Below are 20,781 nucleotides of genomic sequence, written 5' to 3' on the forward strand. Positions count from 1 at the left end.
CAACAATTTTTCTCTTCGATGGAAAACAGGTTTGTGTTGTCCGTAAAATGTACCTGTCATCAATAAGAGTTTAGTAAGACGTTCAGAATACATGTTTTTATTGTTGAATTCTCTTCGTTCATTTAGAATGCTCTTTGGATTTTTTGCCATATGTGTAGATTTCTATTTCCTCCAGGACTCTCATGCAGCTTATTGTTTCGGCTCTGAAGAGTAGAAACATTACTGCTTATATCTGCTGTAGTGTGTTGTTTCTCTTGAAGATGTGTACTGAATATGGATTGTTTTCACTTTTGTTTATATGCGCTTTGGGTTATTACGAAGAAACGGTGGACATCGAAATGCGTAGCTTCACTAAGAGTGATATGTATCGAACACTAGACTGTCGAGATGTTGACAAGTGACAGGACAAAAGACGAACGTATTGAAAGCAAAGATACAACTTGGTATTGAAAGTCATTACATACATCGCGAACTAGTCTGTACGTGGGTTAAAAGTTTTATTTAATTAATGGAAGCGGAATGGGAAAGCTACAATTTACATTTCCTTCAAATGTGCCATGATCTAAGAGTATGTGGCTATGCAGGAACCCAAGATTACAGGCTGAATTACTGCAGCTGAAACGACAAGTGACTGGTTACATTTATAATGTTGTTTGTTAAAAACATTTGTTGTCATGCCCGATAACAAATATTCTTGTCGTCTCGGTTTACCTGTAACATCCCGTTTCAGTTTCCATTAGTGAAACAGAGCTGTTACAGCCGTGTGGTGACTAGGTCTCGATGTACTTCGTGATGTTCAATAGCAGACTACTAAGTGTGTTGTGTCTTCGTCTCTGACGAATAAAATGGAGCTTGTACTGCGCAGCTTACAAATCCTGGATGTCAGCAACAACCATCAAGAGTTTGACTGCGCACGCATTGAAACCCAGTGTTGGTGGTTATGCTAATTCTTCTGCATATTTTGCACTTGAGCTCATTAACGATGCTTAAGTTTGACTTCTCTCTTGCACAGGGTAACTGAATTTGCGCCGCCACAGTGCACCGCAGTTTCTCGCATCGTGAGTAGGAAGCAGTCCATACTCCCAACAAAGTTCCAAAATTTCGTTAAGTCGCTGGAACATGGAATAAACGCCTTCCACGTAAGTGATTCCGTGATTACTGAAAAGTGGGATATGACCCGTCGGTTTTGCCCAATGACGTCAGAACTTACCAGAGATGATGTCTTACACAGATTTAACAACAAAGACAAATGTTGAGAAACAAAGAACAGAGAAAACAAGTGGTAGACATATCACGTACATTCATGTTTCGAACATAATGTTAAGTATATATCGTTTTTTTGAGTCCTAGTATCCTGTTCTTCAGTTGACCGATATAGCTCAACTGACGAATAGGATACTAATGCAAAAAAGAAAAAAAATATGGACAGGAGTAACATTAGGATGGAGTATTTCAGTTGACGTCGGAGTTGTATCCCTAACTTGGGTTGATCTTTATAGGTCAACTGTAGTACGGCATACAAATTTTTCGTATATCGGTCTTTTCGCCTTCGATAGTTATAGTATAGACTGTAAAATATCGTAGTAAGAATAGTGATAGCGAAAACGAAAGAAAGCGACAGCTGTAAAATTTTTATTCCGTGCTGCAGTTTACGAACCCTGTTTGCAGTCTTCCATGTTCATAGGAATAGATAAATCCATAACTACAAACGAAAACCAAAAAGTAAAAATTGTCCAGAATGAAAAACAATTCTTCCAAACTATCTCAGTCACTAAGAATGAAACTAAGTTCCCAACGAATTTGAACAAACAAATGATTTAAATAGACACAAGAGAGAGAAATCGTGCACAATGTGTAGCCTGGTCTTTTAAAAACACTCATTTATTTCAGTTTACAATGATGACGCCTCGCCACAAAAGATACATGATTTATCATCTAAGACTCAAAAATAAGGTGGTTAACTATGAGCAAAGTATGACGTCGTTGGTCAAAGCTGATGGGCTGTATCCGATTCTTCAGTTGACCCGAGAATCCAGCACATTTTTGATCCCAAGACTCACCCGATACACATACCTCCATCATGTAATACTTTATGCTCTCTGCCGACATTCCGCTGTCGAAGCATACGATACACATACCTCCATCATGTAATACTTTATGCTCTCTGCCGACATTCCGCTGTCGAAGCATACAATAGTATTCGTATTTCCCGCTTCGAGGCTTGACAAAGTCGGTCTTAGTTGCATATCTCCGCAGTGGATCTGCAACTTTGATGTGCACGGATTCTAGAAAATTAACCTATTCTCTGTGCAGAAACTAATTTTAACATTACCGTTAGGAAATATTTTATGCGAATCCCAGAGCAAACAGTCAAAGAACAACACGCATCAATTAAACAATCAGAGGAAAACGAAATTTTAAGACAGCCACCAGAACAAGCACAAATAGAACACAAAGTGGCACACATGTTAGATATAGAAGAAAAATTTCAGCTGACATATATAGAATACAAAGACACAAATACAGACATTAGACCATTCTTTCATAGACTGCCAAATAATCCACAAGTTTAAACAACAATAAAAATTATCAACACAATCATACACAACAAAATAAATGAAAACACAACTATGGAAGAGTTACAACTACTGGTTTATATAGGAGCACTCACTACTCTAAATATACACACTAGGCAGAGATCAGAACCAACCAACACACAGAAGAAACCCACAAAACCAGCATGGCAACACAGGCTACAGAACAGAAAAGAAAAACTGAGAAAAGACATCGGACAGCTGACACAATTTATAAGAAATGAAATCTCAGAAGAAAAAAAAAAACGAAAAAGGTTAGGTAAAATTTCAGAACAAGAAGCTATAGAGAAGCAGAAATAACAAGCATTGGCCAAACGACTTAGAAGATACAAAAAAAGTGAAAATAGAAGGAAACAAAACCAAACATTCAACACAAACCAAAAGAAATTTTATCAGACAATAGATAACACACACATTAAAATAGACAATCCACCAAACATAACAGACATGGAACACTTCTTGAGCAACATATGGTCAAACCCGGTACAACATAACAGGCATGCACGGTGGATACAAGTAGAAACACACTCATCCAAGATGATACCACAAATTCCTGAAGTGATAATTTTGCAACATGAAGTCACCCGAGCAATTGATTCTACTCACAATTGGAAAGCCCCTGGAAAAGATTAAATAGCAAATTTCTGGCTAAAGAAGTTCACCTCAACACATTCACATCTAACTAAATTATTTAACAGTTATATTGCAGACCCATACACATTCCCTGATACACTTACACATGGAATAACTTATCTGAAACCTAAAGATCGAGCAGACACAGCAAACCCAGCTAAATATCGCCCCATAACATGCCTACCAACAATATACAAAATATTAACTTCAGTCATTACACAGAAATTAATGACACATACAACACAGAACAAAATTATAAATGAAGAACAAAAAGGCTGTTGCAAAGGAGCACGAGGGTGTAAAGAGCAACTGATAATAGATGCAGAGGTGACATATCAAGCTAAAACTAAACAAAAGTCGCTACACTGTGCATACATTGATTACCAAAAAGCTTTTGATAGTGTACCCCACTCATGGTTACTACAAATATTGGAAATATTGATACAGTTCCTAAACATAGTAATGAAAAACTGGAAAACCACACTTAATATCCAAACAAATTCAAATAATATCACATCACAGCCAATACAGATTAAGCGTGGAATATACCAAGGAGACTCATTAAGTCCTTCCTAGTTCTGTCTTGCTCTGAACCCACTATCCAACATGCTAAATAATACAAATTATGGATACAATATTACTGGAACATACCCACACAAAATCACACATTTGCTATACATGGATGATCTAAAACTACTGGCAGCAACAACTCAACCAATTACTAAAGATAACAGAAGTATTCAGCAATGATATAAATATGGCTTTTGGAACAGACAAATGTAAGAAAAATAGCATAGTCAAGGGAAAACACGCTAAACAAGAAGATTACATAATGGATAACCACAGCAACTGTATAGAAGCAATGGAAAAAACAGATGCCTATAAATATCTAGGATACAGACAAAAACTAGGAATAGATAATACAAATATTAAAGAAGAACTAAAAGAAAAATATAGACAAAGACTAACAAAAATACTGAAAACAGAATTGACAGCAAGAAACAAGACAAAAGCTATAAATACTTATGCTAGACCAATATTGACCTACTCATTTGGAGTAGTGAAATGGAGTAACACAGACCTAGAAGCACTCAATACATTTCCACGTTCACAATGCCACAAATATAGAATACATCACATACATTCAGCAACAGAAAGATTCACATTAAGCAGAAAGGAAGGGGATTTATCGACATAAAAAAACCTACATTATGGACAGGTAGACAATTTAAGAAAATTCTGTATAGAACGAGCAGAACACAAAGCAATCGCTCATATAAATACATCGGCTACACCAATGCAATTTCATAACCACTTCTACAACCCTTTAGATCACATAACATCAACAGATACGAAGAAAGTAAATTGGAAAAAGAAAACACTACATGGCAAGCACCCGTATCATCTAACACAGCCACACATAGATCAAGACGCATCCAACACATGGCTAAAGAAAGGCAATATATTCAGTGAGACGGAAGGATTCATGATTGCAATACAGGATCAAACAATAAACACCAGATATTACAGCAAGCATATTATTAAAGATCCCAATACCACAACAGATAAAATGCAGACTTTGCAGACAACAAATAGAAACAGTAGATCACATCACAAGCAGATGTACAATACTAGCAAATACAGAATACACCAGAAAACATGACAATGTAGCAAAAATAATACATCAAAAGCTTGCCTTACAACATAAACTTATAAAACAACACGTTCCCACATACAAGTATGCACCACAAAATGTACTGGAGAATGATGAATACAAATTATACTGGAACAGAACCATTATAACAGATAAAAAACCACCACATAACAAACCTGACACCATACTCACCAATAAAAAGAAGAAATTAACACAACTAATCGAAATATCCATATGCAATACAACAAATGTACAAACGGAAACAGGAGAAAAAATTGAAAAATACATCCAACTGGCTGAGGAAGTCAAGGACATGTGGCATCAGGATAAAGTTGACATTATACCAATTGTACTATCAACTACAGGAGTCATACCACACAATATCCACCAGTACATCAACACAATACAGCTACATCCAAACTTATATATACAACTACAGAAATCCGTAATTATTGATACATGTTCAATTACCCGAAAGTTCCTAAATGCCATATAACACATACCGTACAGTTAAAAGAAAGTCACACTTGATCAAGGTCCGCGTCACTTATCATTTTTAACCAGACTTAACGTCTGAGAAAGTAAAGAAATAATAATAATATCTCCCAACCTTGTTTCCACTCACTTGTCCATGAACCTATCCACAAAACATTTAAACAAAAAAACACTCACACTCTCACATTAACATAACAGAAATGAATAGACGTTAATTTTCAGCATATACTTAATCGGTTGGCAACAAATACATGTACGGAAAGAAACCAAACAGAATGAGATACACAGTCAACTCAAAGTAGTCATGTCTATATTAGTGACAAAAGACTGATGTGCAACACAGCAACAAGGGCAAACAAAATGAAAAGTGGGAAGAAAGATGTTCGAAACACAAAATCTTTGTTTCATAAATAAAGAGGTAGTGTGACCAGATGAGAGAAAACGCCGATGCCAACTAAAAACACGAAGAACCGTAAGTAATCATTCACTCACTTAAAAAGCGAGAAGTGAACTTTTTATAATCTAGGAATAATACACATCAAAACAGAAGTGCATCATAACTGTATCATTATAGATCACACTGATGATGCCTTAAAGTGAAAAAAGGCAAAGCGCGTCTGGGAAAATAAAACACAGCAGCAAGAGAAGAAGTTTTTATTTACAAAACAAATACACACATCAAAAAAGTTTTGCATCGCTTCGGTTCTGAGAGCTCCGGAACCTGTACAGAAAATTGGAAGAGAGATCAACATAAACATCATTTCTGCCCTTTTTATTGCTCATCAAAACCACACATTACATGTTGCACCACCATACAGCGGGACCTTCAGAGGAGGTTGACCAGATTGGCGTTCACACCGGTACTTCTAATACCAAGTAACACATCCTCTTGCATTCACACGTGCCTTTGTTCATCGTGGCATACTATCCACAAGTTCATCAAGGCACTGTCGGTCCAGATTGTCCCACTCCTCAACGGCAATGCGGTGTAGATCCCTCAGAGTGGTTGCTGGGACACGTCGTCCATAAACAGCCTTTTCCAATCTATCCCAGGCATGTTCGATACGGTTCATGTCTGGAGAATGTGCTGGCCACTATAGTCGAGCAATGTCGTTATCCTGAAGCAAGTCATTCACAAGATGTGCACGATGGGAGTGCGAATTGTAATCCATGGAAACGAATGCCTCGGCAATATGCTGCCAATATGGTTGCACTATCGGTCGGAGGGTGGCATTAACGTGTCGTACCGCCGTTACGGCGCCTTCCATGACCACCAGTGGCGTACGTCGGCCCCACATAATGCCACCCCAAAACAGCAGGGAACCTGCACCTTGCTTCACTCGCTGGACAGTATGTCCGAGGCATTCAGCCTGACCGGGTTGCCTCCAAACACGTCTCTGATGATTGTCCGGTTGAAGGTATAAATGACACTCATCGGTGAAGAGAACGTGATGCCAATCCTGAGCGGTCCATTCGGCATGTTGTTGGGACCATCTGTACCGCGCTGCACGGTGTCTTGGTTGCAGAGGAGGACCTCGCCACGGACGTCAGGAGTGAAGTTGCGCATCGTGCAGCCTACTGCGCACAGTTAGTCGTAACACGGCATCCTGTGGTTGCACGAACAGCATTATTCTACATGGTGGCGTTGTTGTCAGGGTTCCTCCGAGCCATAATCCGTAGGTACCAGTCATCCACTGCAGTAGTAGCCCTCAGGCGGCCTGAGCGAGGCATGTCATAGACAGTTCCTGTCTCTCTGTATATCCTCCATGTCCGAACAACATCGCTTTGGTTCACTCGGAGATGCCTAGACTCTTTCCTTGTCGAGAAACCTTCCTGGCTCAAAGTAACAATGCGGACGTGATCGAACCGCGGTATTTACCGTTTAGGCATGATTGAACTACAGACAACACCGAGCCCTGTACCTCCTTCCTGGTGGAATGACTGGAGCTGATTGGCTGTCTGATCCCCTCCGTCTAATAGGCGCTGCTCAGACAAGGCTGTTCACATCTTTGGGCGGGTTTAGTGACATCTCTGAACAGTCAAAGGGACTGTGTCAGTGATAAAATATCCGCAGTCAATGTGTATCTTCACGAGTTCTGGGAACCGGGGTGATGCAATACTTTTTTTGATGTGTCCAGGGTGTATACGACCCAGGACAACCGGGAAAAACCCGGAAATTGTTTACAATTCCAGGAATTTTTCATTGTTTTAGTTTTCAGCTAAATTTTTGTGATTTTGAATGGTAAGAACCAATACTCTAACAAAGGTTGTTACTGTACTCCGCTACTGCAACAACGAAACATGAACCAGAGAGAGAGAGAGATAGAGAGAGAGAGAACTTAAAAAACCTAAGTTGCAAAGGAAATGCGCCGTATACAACAACAAAACACAGTGCTCATACAAGTGTCCGCCAACAACAAAGTGTGTGAAAGGCTTTTCGAAGAAAATGGTTAAAATGGCTGTGAGCACTATGGGACTTAACTTCTGAGGTCATCAGTCCCCTAGAACTTAGAACTACTTAAACCTAACTAACCTAAGGACATCACACACATACATGCCCGAGGCAGGATTCGAACCTGCGACCGTAGCGGTCTCGCGATTCCAGACTGTATCGCCTAGAACCGCTCGGGCACCCCGGCCAGCACTTTTGGAAGACTATGCAATGCCTCATAACAACAGATTGCTTCCAATGAGCGTAACGTGACAACTGTTTAAATTAGATTCCTTTGAGCAGTTGCTGGCGGGCTGTTGTGCATTCGCAGTTAAGCCGCGTATGAGTAGTACCTTCTCCCACTTCTGGTTAAGTGTGGCTTGGCGGCACTACCTAATATTGCCCCGGTTTGGAAATATCGGAGATCCGGGGCTGATGCACAGAGCAGTCTGAGTTGTGGTGGGGGAGGTGGGTCATCTCCACATGAGCTGTGATTTTGTTGTTTCCTCGTCGTTGCTCTCACGGTGAATGATAAAACTAATTTTTGTGACCGGGAGATATCAAATGAATTAATTATGTTCGCATAATTACGGAAGGCTAAAATATGTTATTAGTTTCAGATTTTATTTCTAACTTTCTGACAGTCAAGCATTAATCGCCTTGCAAAACAATGAAGTTATCTTTGTTGGTTTGCTATAGAGATTTGGCTTTTATTAATCTTTTCTGCTGAGGCAGTCAGTTTATTTGAAACGAACTGTTTAATTTCTCACTGTTGGCTGTTTTCAACTGTTCGCTGCATTTCAAGTGCACGTATGATATTATGCCATAATAAAGAATCAAACATGAGATAATACAATAGTGGTACTCGAAGAAAATTTACATCCGAATCTGGACATACGAATGTGCACTTTAAGACGAATTATGGATTTTAGTAGGGATCACGAAATGCCGATGCTCTTGAAGTATCCTCTGATGTCTTGTTTCTTTTATGACATAATGCAAGATCTTTTAATGTTTACACGTACGAACATATGGCCTTCCTGCGTCATCATGCGGTGACGACTGTTATCTGGCGCTATTTTCCAACTGCTGAAACGAACCTATTTCTAACAGGTAGCGGGAAAACATTGCAAATGGTGGTTTGAAAAGCGTGACATACATTAAAAGCAAATTTCCTTTTACGCAAGGTGAACCACGTGTGAGAATGAATTTCTTAAATAACAAAGCGTTTGACTCTGATTTAAAAATCAACTCTTTGAGGATTGCCATTTAGAAGAATTTCAAGCCCAGAAAATCATTTAGGTCGTTATTAAAAATTTTGGTGGCACGTTTGCGTGATGTGTCTTGAAGTTTAACATGCGCAGAAAAGATCAACATGATATGTGGAAGCTTAGCTTCTCTTCCAGCTTATTAATCTTACAGACCAATATTATATGTGAATGCTATGTATATTAATTTAAGCCATTAACTTTTCCTATTTGTGTTTTCGCGCTACTTAAGAGTGATCTTGCTATTGGCTGACTACATCACGTGTCCTATGCTGTCATCGGCTGGCGAGACCACGTGACATGAGTGATGAGTGGCTTACAAAAGCGCATCGCAATCTCAATTTCAATGCTTCGGAAAGTAAAATGCGGTATTTGGTGGAATTCGAATTTATACCTTCGTAATACGAAAATATGCAGTGTACATATTGCTGCACATCAAAGGTTTTTCAAAACGTGTTTTTTGCCCCCTGAGTTTCGTTTCATAAAGTGGCGGGAAATTCTACGTTGGTATATAAAACCGTACACATTCAAAGGATTGATGAGTTTTACAGTGCCAAGGAATAGTATACGATCACTTAACACGGAAAGAGTGTATTTTCGCCCGGGAGAAAGTGTATTTTTAATCGGGAAATCCGGCATTTTTTTTCCTTGTCCACGTAGACACCCTGTGTGTATAACCTATCATTTGATCGCATGTCTCCCCTCGGTAGGTGAAGTAATTGTGTGTGTGTGTGTACGCAGCCGGGCAGGCGGTGGACGACTTCATTGAGAAGCTGGTGCCGCTGCTGGAGAAGGGCGACATCATCATCGACGGCGGCAACTCGGAGTACCACGACACGGAGCGGCGCACCAAGGCGCTGCGCGAGAAGGGCCTCCTCTTCATCGGCACCGGCGTGTCCGGCGGGGAGGACGGCGCGCGCTACGGGCCCTCCCTCATGCCCGGCGGCGACAAGGGGGCGTGGCCGCACGTCAAGGACATCTTCCAGGTGCAGTCTCTCACTTCCTCCTCACCCTCCCCTCCCCTCCCAAAAGATAACCTGTGGTGTGACCACCACGTTTAGCATTCCACAGATCTCTCCCATTAAACAACAATAAACAAGCTAGAATGAGATTCTCGCTCTGCAGCGGAGTGTGCGCTGATATGAAACTTCCTGGCACATTAAAACCGTGTGCCGGACCGAGACTCAAACTCGGGACCTTTGCCTTTCGCAGGCAGGTGCTCTACCAACTGAGCTACCCCAGCACGACTCGTGCCCCGTCCTCACAACTTTAATTCCGCCAGTACCTCATCTGCTACCTTCCAAACTTTACAGAAGCTCTTCTGTGAACCTTGGAGAATCAGTTGGTAGAGCACATGCCCGCGAAAGGGAAACGTCCCTAGTTCAAGTTTCGGTCTGGCACACAGTTTTAATCAGTCAGGAAGTTTCAATAAACAAGCTGCAAACATTGTAAGAAAAACCTCAACAGGCACAATTTCCAAAGTGAAGTTTACGGAAGAATTGTCCCTACCATTTTAAATCGAGACTGGTGTGCGACAGAGCGACAGATTATCTCCGATATTATAGAACTGTGCCGTGGAGAAGATTGTGAGAATTTGGAACTCTGAACTTGAAAATCGAGGAATTAGCCCAATCTGTATAGAAAAAAAATTGGGAAGGATCGAAGTCAAGTGCTTGGCATCTGCTGATGATTTTGTGATACTTTCAGAGAACTTGTAAGAAGCGGCCATACAGATCGACCTACTAGAAAGGATTCGGATCTCGAAAGAGAAGACCAAATTCGTTAACGGGGGTAGGACGTCAAACGGGCCGACTGGGAGCAGGAGAGTCACCACAGGACATTTTAATTTCTACTGCCTATACTTTTACAAATAAACTCATAAAACGTTGTCACCATGACCAGGAAGAATTGAGGACTCTCACTCATCACGGAGAAAGTTCAAAAACGTAGAAAAATACCTTTTTTTACATGTGAAATTTCATCATTTTTTCACTTATTACTGGCTGCATTTGTTGCTATAGGTACACTTTTTCTTCCTAAGTAAGAGAGATTCTTCGATGAATTTTTCATAGCATACAAACAGTAGTTACAGGTGTATGAAACACTAGAATTTTTCCAAATCTATTAAAAAATTGTGGAAAAAATTGAGATAATTAACTATAAAACTTGAATTATTTCTAAACATGAAGTTTAAAAGTAACAGTTCATTCATTTTTTCATAAATTAAATAACTTCTAGAGTTTCATACACCTGTAACTACTGTTTGTATGCTGTGAAAAATTCATCGAAGAATCTCTTACTGTACCTATACCTATACCTGTACCTATAGCAATAAATGCAGCCAGTAGTAAGTGAAAAAATGATGAAATTTCACATGTAAAAAAAAAAGCGTTTTGCTAAGTTTTTGAGCTTCCACTGCTATGAGTATGAATCCTGAATCCTTCCCGGTCATGCTGTTAAAGTTTTATGAATTTATTTGTAAAAGTATAGGCAGTGGAAATTAAAATGTCCTGTGGTGCCTCTCCTGCTCCATTTGACGTCCTACCCCCTTAAGTGGCAAACATGGACCACAATTCCTTGAAACAGAGATTGGAAGTATTGAGGGAGAGAAAAAATTCAAATACTTCAGTGAAGCTGTACGAGAGTGCGGACTGGAAAAAGCTGCTGCGGGGGGCCGGATCTCAAAAATTGGAGAGAGCTTACAGATTAACTAAAAACATTTTCAATAGAAGGTGCGTTCTTTTGGAATGCCAAAAATAAAGCACTACAATGCAAAAAACAGAGTGCCTGTATGCCAGTGTATGGCTTTCAATGAATTGAAAGTTGGAAAAGCTGAAGATACTACAAAGAAGAATGTTACGGAAAATCATGGGTCTGACCCAGGTCGAAACTGGGTGTAAACTTTCTACCAACAATGAAATCTACAAAAACGTGGAGAAAATCTCGGAGGCCATCAAAGAGAGGAGTTTTTCACTTCTAGGACACCTGTACAGAATGGACAAAACCAGACTAACCAAAAGGATATTAGTATACTTGTGGAAAAAGAAGACTACTAAGACACGAATTAAGGAAGCTCTTAAAGATCTGGAAATGTTCAACATTCAGGAAGTTCAGATGTTAAATATGGATACATTTCGGACAGTGCTTCAAAATTCGAAAGGGTTTAAAGCCTAAAAGAACTAAGAAGACTGGAAGAGCCTGGATGGATGAACAATCAACAGCAGAGCGTCCATATGAGGGAGTACCGGAGAAAGAGGAGACTTCAGACAAAGAAGAAATGAAATTGTAGCATGATCCTAAGTGGTAAATTTGCAGATAAAAAGTATACGTCGGAAATTGAAATACTGATTAATATTAAAAATTACAATAGAACTTCCTTATAACAACATTGGTTGCAATGACAATGTGGCTGTGCCGTTGTGATTTCTGTGGTATGGCCATATTCCTCGTAAGGCTGCATTCACAGTGGCACCGACAACTGTCATCGGACGTCGTCACTCGAGGTTGCGTGACAAAATTGGCCCACAGCTTGGTCTCATTCGTCGGTTTTTGACAGGATCGAGGAGGCTAGGTTAGGTTAGAATCAATTCTGCTACGAAGTAGGTTACATTTTAACCTCCAAGGACGGGATGGGTACCACAATGCCTCTGTACTTGGATACAAGTGCTGCAGTGTGGCATTTCCTATTAAAAAGATACCGAATGCATGTAAATTGGCTGTAGCTGTCTCCAAAAGAACGTGGCGACTACTGTACACTCTTGCCTTCAGTTCTTGGAATTACACAACAAGATGAAGGGGGAAATGCCGTGCCACAAAAGTTAAAAATGCGTTAACTTTGTGCCACCAGTTTTCTTCTCCCGCCATCGATTAGTATGAGGAGCAGCCACTACCTTTCAATCTGACGTGCCATTCTTGATGTTTCACTTGTATACATGAATATTAAGAAAGTATGTAGTTACTATCATATACCACATTAAAGCTCTCTCTCAAACACTTTGTTCAGAGTATAGTTTATGATGCTGCTGCGGTAGGCTGTGCGATTTCAGTGTATAAAGGACTTGCCAATGCAGTTATGAGCACATGATGGTTAAGTTACATGGTGAAAGTAGATGCTGTTTCTATCGTACGATACGCAGATAAAATTTGAGAGAGAATGAGGAGGAATTACTTAATTAGTGAAAGATAGATACCGAGCGAGGTGGCGCAGTGGTTAGCACACTGGACTCGCATTCGGGAGGACGACGGTTCAATCCCGTCTCCGGCCATCCTGATTTAGGTTTTCCGTGATTTCCCTAAATCGCTTCAGGCAAATGCCGGGATGGTTCCTTTGAAAGGGCACGGCCGATTTCCTTCCCCATCCTTCCCTCACCCGAGCTTGCGCTCCGTCTCTAATGACCTCGTTGTCGACGGGACGTTAAACACTAATCTCCTCCAATCTCCTCCTGAAAGATAGATCAATGCAATGGTGGCAGGATATTAGGTAACCACATTCTAGTACGGGAAACTTTAGTGCTCTTTAAACATTTGCTCATTGGATTTGAGAAAGAAAGCAACGAGGTTTCTGATGGCAGCATTATTTCAGATAGAGTGTAGCTTTTAATAAAGGAATCATCTAAGTTATCACAGTGTCTTTTTAGTGCATTTGCTGGAAGCATAGCTTCAAAATTCAGTATAGAAAAAATTTAACGCTCCGTAGTGTTCGGGGTGCAAGAGTGAAGATATTCCCTTTACATTAGTCTTGGGGCATCATAAATAGCATCCTGCATAGCGCACACACAAACTTTGTATTTCTCAGAATGTGGTATAGGCTTGAATGTTGGAAAGATGTAATCGCCAGATGTCAAAAACCAAAGTGTCATGTCTTTCCTTGAGCCAGAACTGCGTCTTTAATGTGAGTGTCACATTTTTTAACTGAGCTCTAATCACACCTCTAGAAATACTTGAAATAAGCGTTTGTTATCCGAAAGTGTTTCACGTATGAGCCTTCGGCTTTACCTACTCAAGGTCATCAGTGATGACCTCGAAAGGCAAGATTACAAACACCATGTTTAGCTGAATTTATTTGAAGTTGTGTAAAGATGCATTAATTAACCTTCAATGATTGTCATTTAACATATGTATGAAGGATAAACAAAGCTTAAACTAAGATACTCCAAATACATAAAGCACTGAAAACTGAACCAAAATAACACCACATTTACAAACCATTTCATGTAACAGAATCACCCCCTACTGGCATAAAAACATCAGTAAGCAGTAATAATAAATGGTAGACAGCTAATGTCCACCCACCAGAACACAAAAAAGATCCACAAGAGTAATTTTGAACATAAGATATGCCATCCTTCTCATTTGAACAAATTACACTACTGGCCATTAAAATTGCTACACCAAGAAGAAATGCAGATGATAAACGGGTATTCATTGAACAAATATATTATACTAGAACTGACATGTGATTAAATTTTCACGCAATTTGGGTGCATAGATCCTGATAAATCAGTACCCAGAACAACCACCTCTGGCCAACGGCCTTGATACGCCTGGGCATTGTCAAGCAGAGCTCGGATGGCGTGTACAGCTACTGCTGCCCTTGCAGATTCAACACGATATCACAGTTCGTCAAGAGTAGTGACTGGCGTATTGTGACGAGCCAGTTGCTCGGCCACCATTGACCAGATGTTTTCAATTGGTGAGAGATATGGAGAATCCGCTGGCCAGGGCAGCAGTTTTCTGTATCCAGAAATGCCCGTACAGGACCTGCAACATGCGGTCGTGCATTATCCTGCTTAAATGTAGGGTTTCACAGGGATCGAATGAAGGGTATAGCCACGGGTAGTAACACATCTGAAATGTAACGTCCACTGTTCAAAGTGCCGTCAGTGCAAACAAGAGGTGACCGAGACATGTAACCAATGGCACCCCAAACCATCATGCCAGGTGATATGCCAGTATGGCGACAATGAATACACGCTTCCAATGTGCATTCACCGCGATGTTGCCAAACACGGATGCGACCATCATGATACTGTAAACAGAACCTGGATTCATCCGAAAAATATAACGTTTTGCCATTCGTGCACCCTGGTTCGTCGTCGAGTACACCATCGCAGGCACTTCTGTCTGTGATGCAGCGTCAAGGGTAACCGCAGCCATGGTCTCAGAGCTGACAGCCGATGCTGCTGCAAATGTCATCGAACTGTTGGTGCAGATGGCTGTTGTCTTGTAAACGGTCCCATCTGTTGACTCAGGGATCGAGACTCGGCTGCATGATCCGTTACAGCCGCGCGGATAAGATGCCTGTCATCTCGACTGCTAGTGATACGAGGCTGTTGGGATACAGCACGGCGTTCCGTATTACCCTCCTGAAGCCACCGATTCCATATTCTGCTAATAGTCATTGGATCTTGACGAACGCGAGCAGCAATGTCACGATACGATAAACTGCAATTGCGATAGGCTACAATCCGACCTTTATGAAGGTCGGAAATGTGATGGTAGGCGTTTCTCGTCCTTACACGAGGTATCACAAGAATGTTTCACCAGGCAACGCCGGTTAACTGCTGTTTGTGTATGAGAAATAGATTGGAAACTTTCCTCAGGTCAGCACGTTGTAGGTGTCACGATCAGCGCCGACCTTGTGACTGCTCTGAAAAGCTAATCATTTGCATATCACAGCATCTTCTTCCTGTCGGTTAAATTTCCCGTCTGTAGCTTGTCATCTTTGTGGTGTAGAAATTATAATGGCCAGTAGTGTATTTTTTTGAGGTTATAATTCACACCTAAACCTGTGACATCAGTAGACAGATTCTAAACTATATCTCGATAATGATATTTTTATCCTCAGGGTGCCACAAACTCATTCTTTCTCGAATTGAGCATCAGTTTCTCACAGCTCATTTGTGAGAATGTCAGTTGATTTGACCGAAGAAAACAAACTGATTTGAATTTCGTCAATTGAGAAAGTGTATACGTTCTGGCAGTGAGATCAGCCACAGTGTGACTGCACTTGTAGTGGTGTACTGATTTGAAAAGGTTGGCTGTCTTCGACCTACGCTGATCGTCGGCGGAATTCGTAGATATCGGTGCCACTTTGACTGCAGCCTGTGTAGGGTTGCCATCTATCCTGATAGATCAGTCACCCTTATGGACTTTCTTGTCCCAGCATATCGTCAAAACCTAATTTTGTCCTGATTCTACACAATGCTGTTGCAAGTAGGGTTATGTTTGAACCCTACTCAAACTGTTCGAACAGTTTGGGAAATCGCGGATTCTGTGCGATCTTTTGGTCGGCCTGTGATCTAGTGACTTGTGTTGGTGCTATCACAATGACCTGTCCTAGCATTTTTAATTCACTACATGTTTTAATATTAAAATAACAGTTGCACACAGGCAGTGATATCTTATATGGTGGAGGCACGCGTGACAATGGCAACAAATAAATAAAAGATTGCAGTCATGGTTCTGTATACTTTTTGAGCTTTCGCTCATCCTACGATCTGGTAAGGTCTGATGATACTATCCGGGAGACTGGTCATTCCACTGTTACTTATTCTTGCGGTAAAAATTACAGTTACTTTATTAAGATACATTTTGTTAGTTTGAAATTCAATTGTTGGTTAGTTGGCTTGACTGTTTCATCGGAATGTTGCTGTCTTCTGTTCAAAGTGATTAAAATATGGTAAAGTTATTGAACGTGTTATTGAAATGTGTGGACTGGGATTGAATTGCTCATTTGCAACCTACTTGGTGAATCATTACCGCCTCTCATAATAAAATAAAATATTATATTGGGTTCAGTCAAGCAATATTTTTGGAGAACAACATTTTTGTCTATTTCTCTCGGCTTTACTTAAAAATTGGTGTAAATATTTATTTCCCATACATACTGTATGAGAACTTGTATTCTAAATTTGCTAGAACACGATAGGGGTTTGTGCATTGGTACGATTTAATGCTGTTCCAACCACATTTTTACAAAACTGAAAATTATGGAGAGTCATAAATTATAGTTGTGGTAAGTTCGCACTGAAGGAGATGGGAGGGTTGCGGTTAGTTGATACTTCATGAGGGAGGGTGGGAAGCAAAGGAAAGGGAAACGCTGCATCGGGACATTATGCGGAATGTGTGGTCGACCGGGATCCAAACCCAGGATCTCCCGCTTACCAGGCAGGTGTGCTAACAACTGCACCACCCGGACACAGTGTTCACCACAACTGCACGGACTCTCTCGGCACGCCTCCCGGGCGACCCGTACTCCGTCTCTCACCACCCGTCAGCAGTCTGTGTGGCTGTCTGTGTGCTCATTGCTCAATACTCAGAGATTCCCACAGGAGGTCGTCGTATTTGTGTGTGCCCATCGAAGAAGGTGGATTCGTTGCCCATAAAGGTGAACCAGTTAATATGAGTGTGCAATGTAGGACGGACATCGTGCATTCGTATAAACTTATTGTAACCTACAAAAGTGCCTAAGGTTTAAAAGAGAAAGTGTCACTTTTCAGATGGTTGCACAAAAGAGTTGCGTTTTGTCAAAAGGATGTATGTATCGGGAAGTACTGTGTGAGATTTGTAGCTGTTATATCTCAGTAACTATGCGGGTAGGGCCGATGTGAGGCATCACATTTCTATGAAAATCGTACAAATAAATCCGCAATAGCATCGTCATTGAGGCCTATTTCTACATTCATAGTTAAAGAAGATACTCAGGAAGAATTGCTCATTGCTGCTGCAGATCTAATAATAGCCTATAATATTGTAAAGCATCACTCAGTCAGTTCTCTCGACTGTACCGAAAAACTGAATGCCACAATGTATTCTGACTCCTAAGTCACCACAAAGCAGTCTACAGGCGGGACCAAACCAACAGCAGTTGTTGAAAATATTTTCGCACCACATTGCGTGTCCAAACGCGTAAAACAATTGCAACAACTTTCATTTTACAGCATACACACCGATACATCGAATCACGAGGCTGAAAAGGTGTTTCCTTTACTTATTCAATAATGACGGAATCCAAAAGAAGCTGAAGTTTGACTCACTGAATAACGAAACATTGGAGACAGTTGCAAAGTTTTGTCTAGATACTTTAAGACAGCTGCAGATTCCATTAGGTAAATTAATCACTTTTTTGGAGACAATACTGACACCAGTTTTGGAGGGGTTTGTCGACACGGCCAGCAGAATGCGTTTCGTCAAAGTAAAGAAAAACTAGGAAAAAATGTAGAAGGAATGGGATGCCTTGCCCATATTCCCCCAATACTGTATCGAGTGCTGACGAGTCTTCACTGCCGACATTGAAATAATTGTCACGAAAATATTTAACTATTCTTCAGTATGCACAGTAAGGACAAAGAAACTGAAAGAGTGCTGCTTGTACGTTGAAGTCAGTCGCCAGGCTCTTCTATCTCATCCAAAAACAAGACGGCTGTCGTCATACCCTCATTTGAGAGAATTCTCAGCTTTGGTTTCCATTATAACAATTTTTGACACTGAATACAGGCCACATAAAATAATTTCACATGGTTTCAGTACTCTGGTCAGTGAAATTTACTCCATCTTACTTACTGAATCATTATGTTTATCAAAATCTTGGGGGTAAAAATAGTGAATGGATACAAAGAGATGATTACAGTAGCAGATTCAGAATGATGTTAAGTTGCCGTGGTTCTTCAGAGATGAAGAGGCATGCACAGGACAAATTAAGAGCTGCACAAAATAAGTCTTCGGACTGAAGACCACAAGAGCAGTAACAAAATTATCCAAGATTTTCTAAATGCTAGGAGGGACTTCTTCAGAGTGCTATGTTAATATTTCTTAATAGTTACAAGGGTGTGTCAAATGAAAACCTTAAATATTTTTCTAAATGTTATTTATTGTGCAGAAGTGGTACAAAGCTGTATCACTTTTCAACATAATCTGCCCCACGCTCAATGCAAGTCCTCCAGCGCTTACAAAGTGCATAAATTCCTTTAGAAAAAAATTCTTTTGGTAGTCTGCGGAACCACTCGTGCACCGCGTGGCATACCTCTTCGTTAGAATGGAACTTCTTTCCTCCCATTGCGTCTTTGAGTGGTCGAAAGAAATGGAAATCACTTGGGGCAAGGACTGGTGAGTATGGGGGATGAGGAAGACACTGAAAATGCAGGCTTGTTATTGTTGCAACTGTTGTACGGGCAGTGTGGGGCCTTGCATTTCATGTTGCAAAAGGACACCTGCTGACAGCAATCCACGTCGCTTTGACTTGATTGCAGGCCGCAGATGATTTTTTAGGAGATCTGTGTATGATGCACTGGTGACAGTGGTCCCTCTAGGCATGTAATGCTCCAAAATGACTCCTTTTTCATCCCAAAACAGAGTCAGCATAACCTTCTCTGCTGATGGTTGTGTTCGAAACTTCTTTGGTTTTGGTGATGAGGAATGGTACCATTCCTTGCTCGCTCTCTTCATTTCCGGTTGTTGGAAGTGAACCCAGGTTTCGTCCCCAGTAACGATTCTTGCAAGGAAGCCATCACCTTCTCGTTCAAAGCGCCGAAGTAGTTCTTCATAAGTATCGACATGTCGTTTTCTCGTTTCAGGAGTCAACTGCTGTGGCACCCATCATGCAGACACTTTGTGAAACTGGAGCACATCGTGCACAATGTGGTGTGCTGACCCTTGACTAATCTGTAAACGTGCTGTAATGTCATTCAGTGTCACTCGGCGGTTTTCCTTCACTATGGCTTCAAAGCTGCAATGTTCTGTGGAGTCACGACTCGTTGTGCCTGACCTGGACGAGGAGCAACTTCCACTGAAGTCACACCATTTGCAATCGTCCTACTCCATTCGTAGACTTAATGCTGTGACAAACGTGCATCACCGTACTGAATCTTCATTTGACGATGAATTTCAATAGTTTTCACACCTTCACTGTGCAAAAACCGAATAACAAAAATGGTTCAAATGGCTCTGAGCACTATGGGGGACTCAACTGCTGTGGTCATCAGTCCCCTAGAACTTAGAATTACTGAAACCTAACTAACCTAAGGACATCACACACAGCCATGCCCGAGGCAGGATTTGAACCTGCAACCGTAGCAGCAGCGCGGCTCCGGACTGGAGCGCCTAGAACCGCACGGCCACTGCGGCCAGCAAACCGAATAACAGAACGCTGTTCTTCCCTGGTGCAAGTCGCAAGTGGGGCGGCCATTTTTATACTGATACTGCAACGGTATGTGTGCATCTGCACTATGCTGCCACCTAAGGCCATTCTGCACGCTGTTTGTAGCACGCTTGACAACTTACAGCGTAACGGCGCGAAATTTCGATTTGTTATTACAAATTTAAGGTTTTCATTTGACTCGCCCTGATAGAATAAAATAGTTATAAGAATGGGTTTTGAAAAACTTAATTATAAGAATTTAAACTGAAGTATACAGTTGTCAATATGTAAATAATCCCAAAAATCCCACTGAAACCCAATTTAACCCACTCGTTTGGTTTTCAAAAAAATACTGGGGTTATTCCTAACTCTGCTGCAGTCTGAATGTTGACCTATGGACTTTGTTCACCATTGCTCTTTGAGGATTATTGATATTTTGAATCAAACTGTCATATAACTAGAATTTCCAATTCCTTGGACTTGACCCACATGGCTCGCAGCCCCTCATATAGTGAATTGCTGTAATTAATTATTGTGTTTAGTGTCATCATTCCTAGCACAGTCACTAC

The 20,781-nt window shown here is 40.9% G+C and overlaps 1 protein-coding gene across 1 annotated transcript in view; it reads left to right on the plus strand.

Moving 5' to 3' along the window:
- Nucleotides 1-20,781, plus strand: part of LOC126108494 (6-phosphogluconate dehydrogenase, decarboxylating) — a 159,004-nt gene that overhangs the window by 82,317 nt on the left and 55,906 nt on the right. The window contains exon 3 of the mRNA XM_049913751.1: nt 9,817-10,061. Coding sequence (XP_049769708.1) covers nt 9,817-10,061 — 245 coding nt within the window. The remainder of the gene's footprint in view (nt 1-9,816; nt 10,062-20,781) is intronic.

Source organism: Schistocerca cancellata, chromosome 11, assembly GCF_023864275.1.
Source record: "Schistocerca cancellata isolate TAMUIC-IGC-003103 chromosome 11, iqSchCanc2.1, whole genome shotgun sequence".
NCBI classification, from domain to species: Eukaryota; Metazoa; Arthropoda; class Insecta; order Orthoptera; family Acrididae; genus Schistocerca; species Schistocerca cancellata.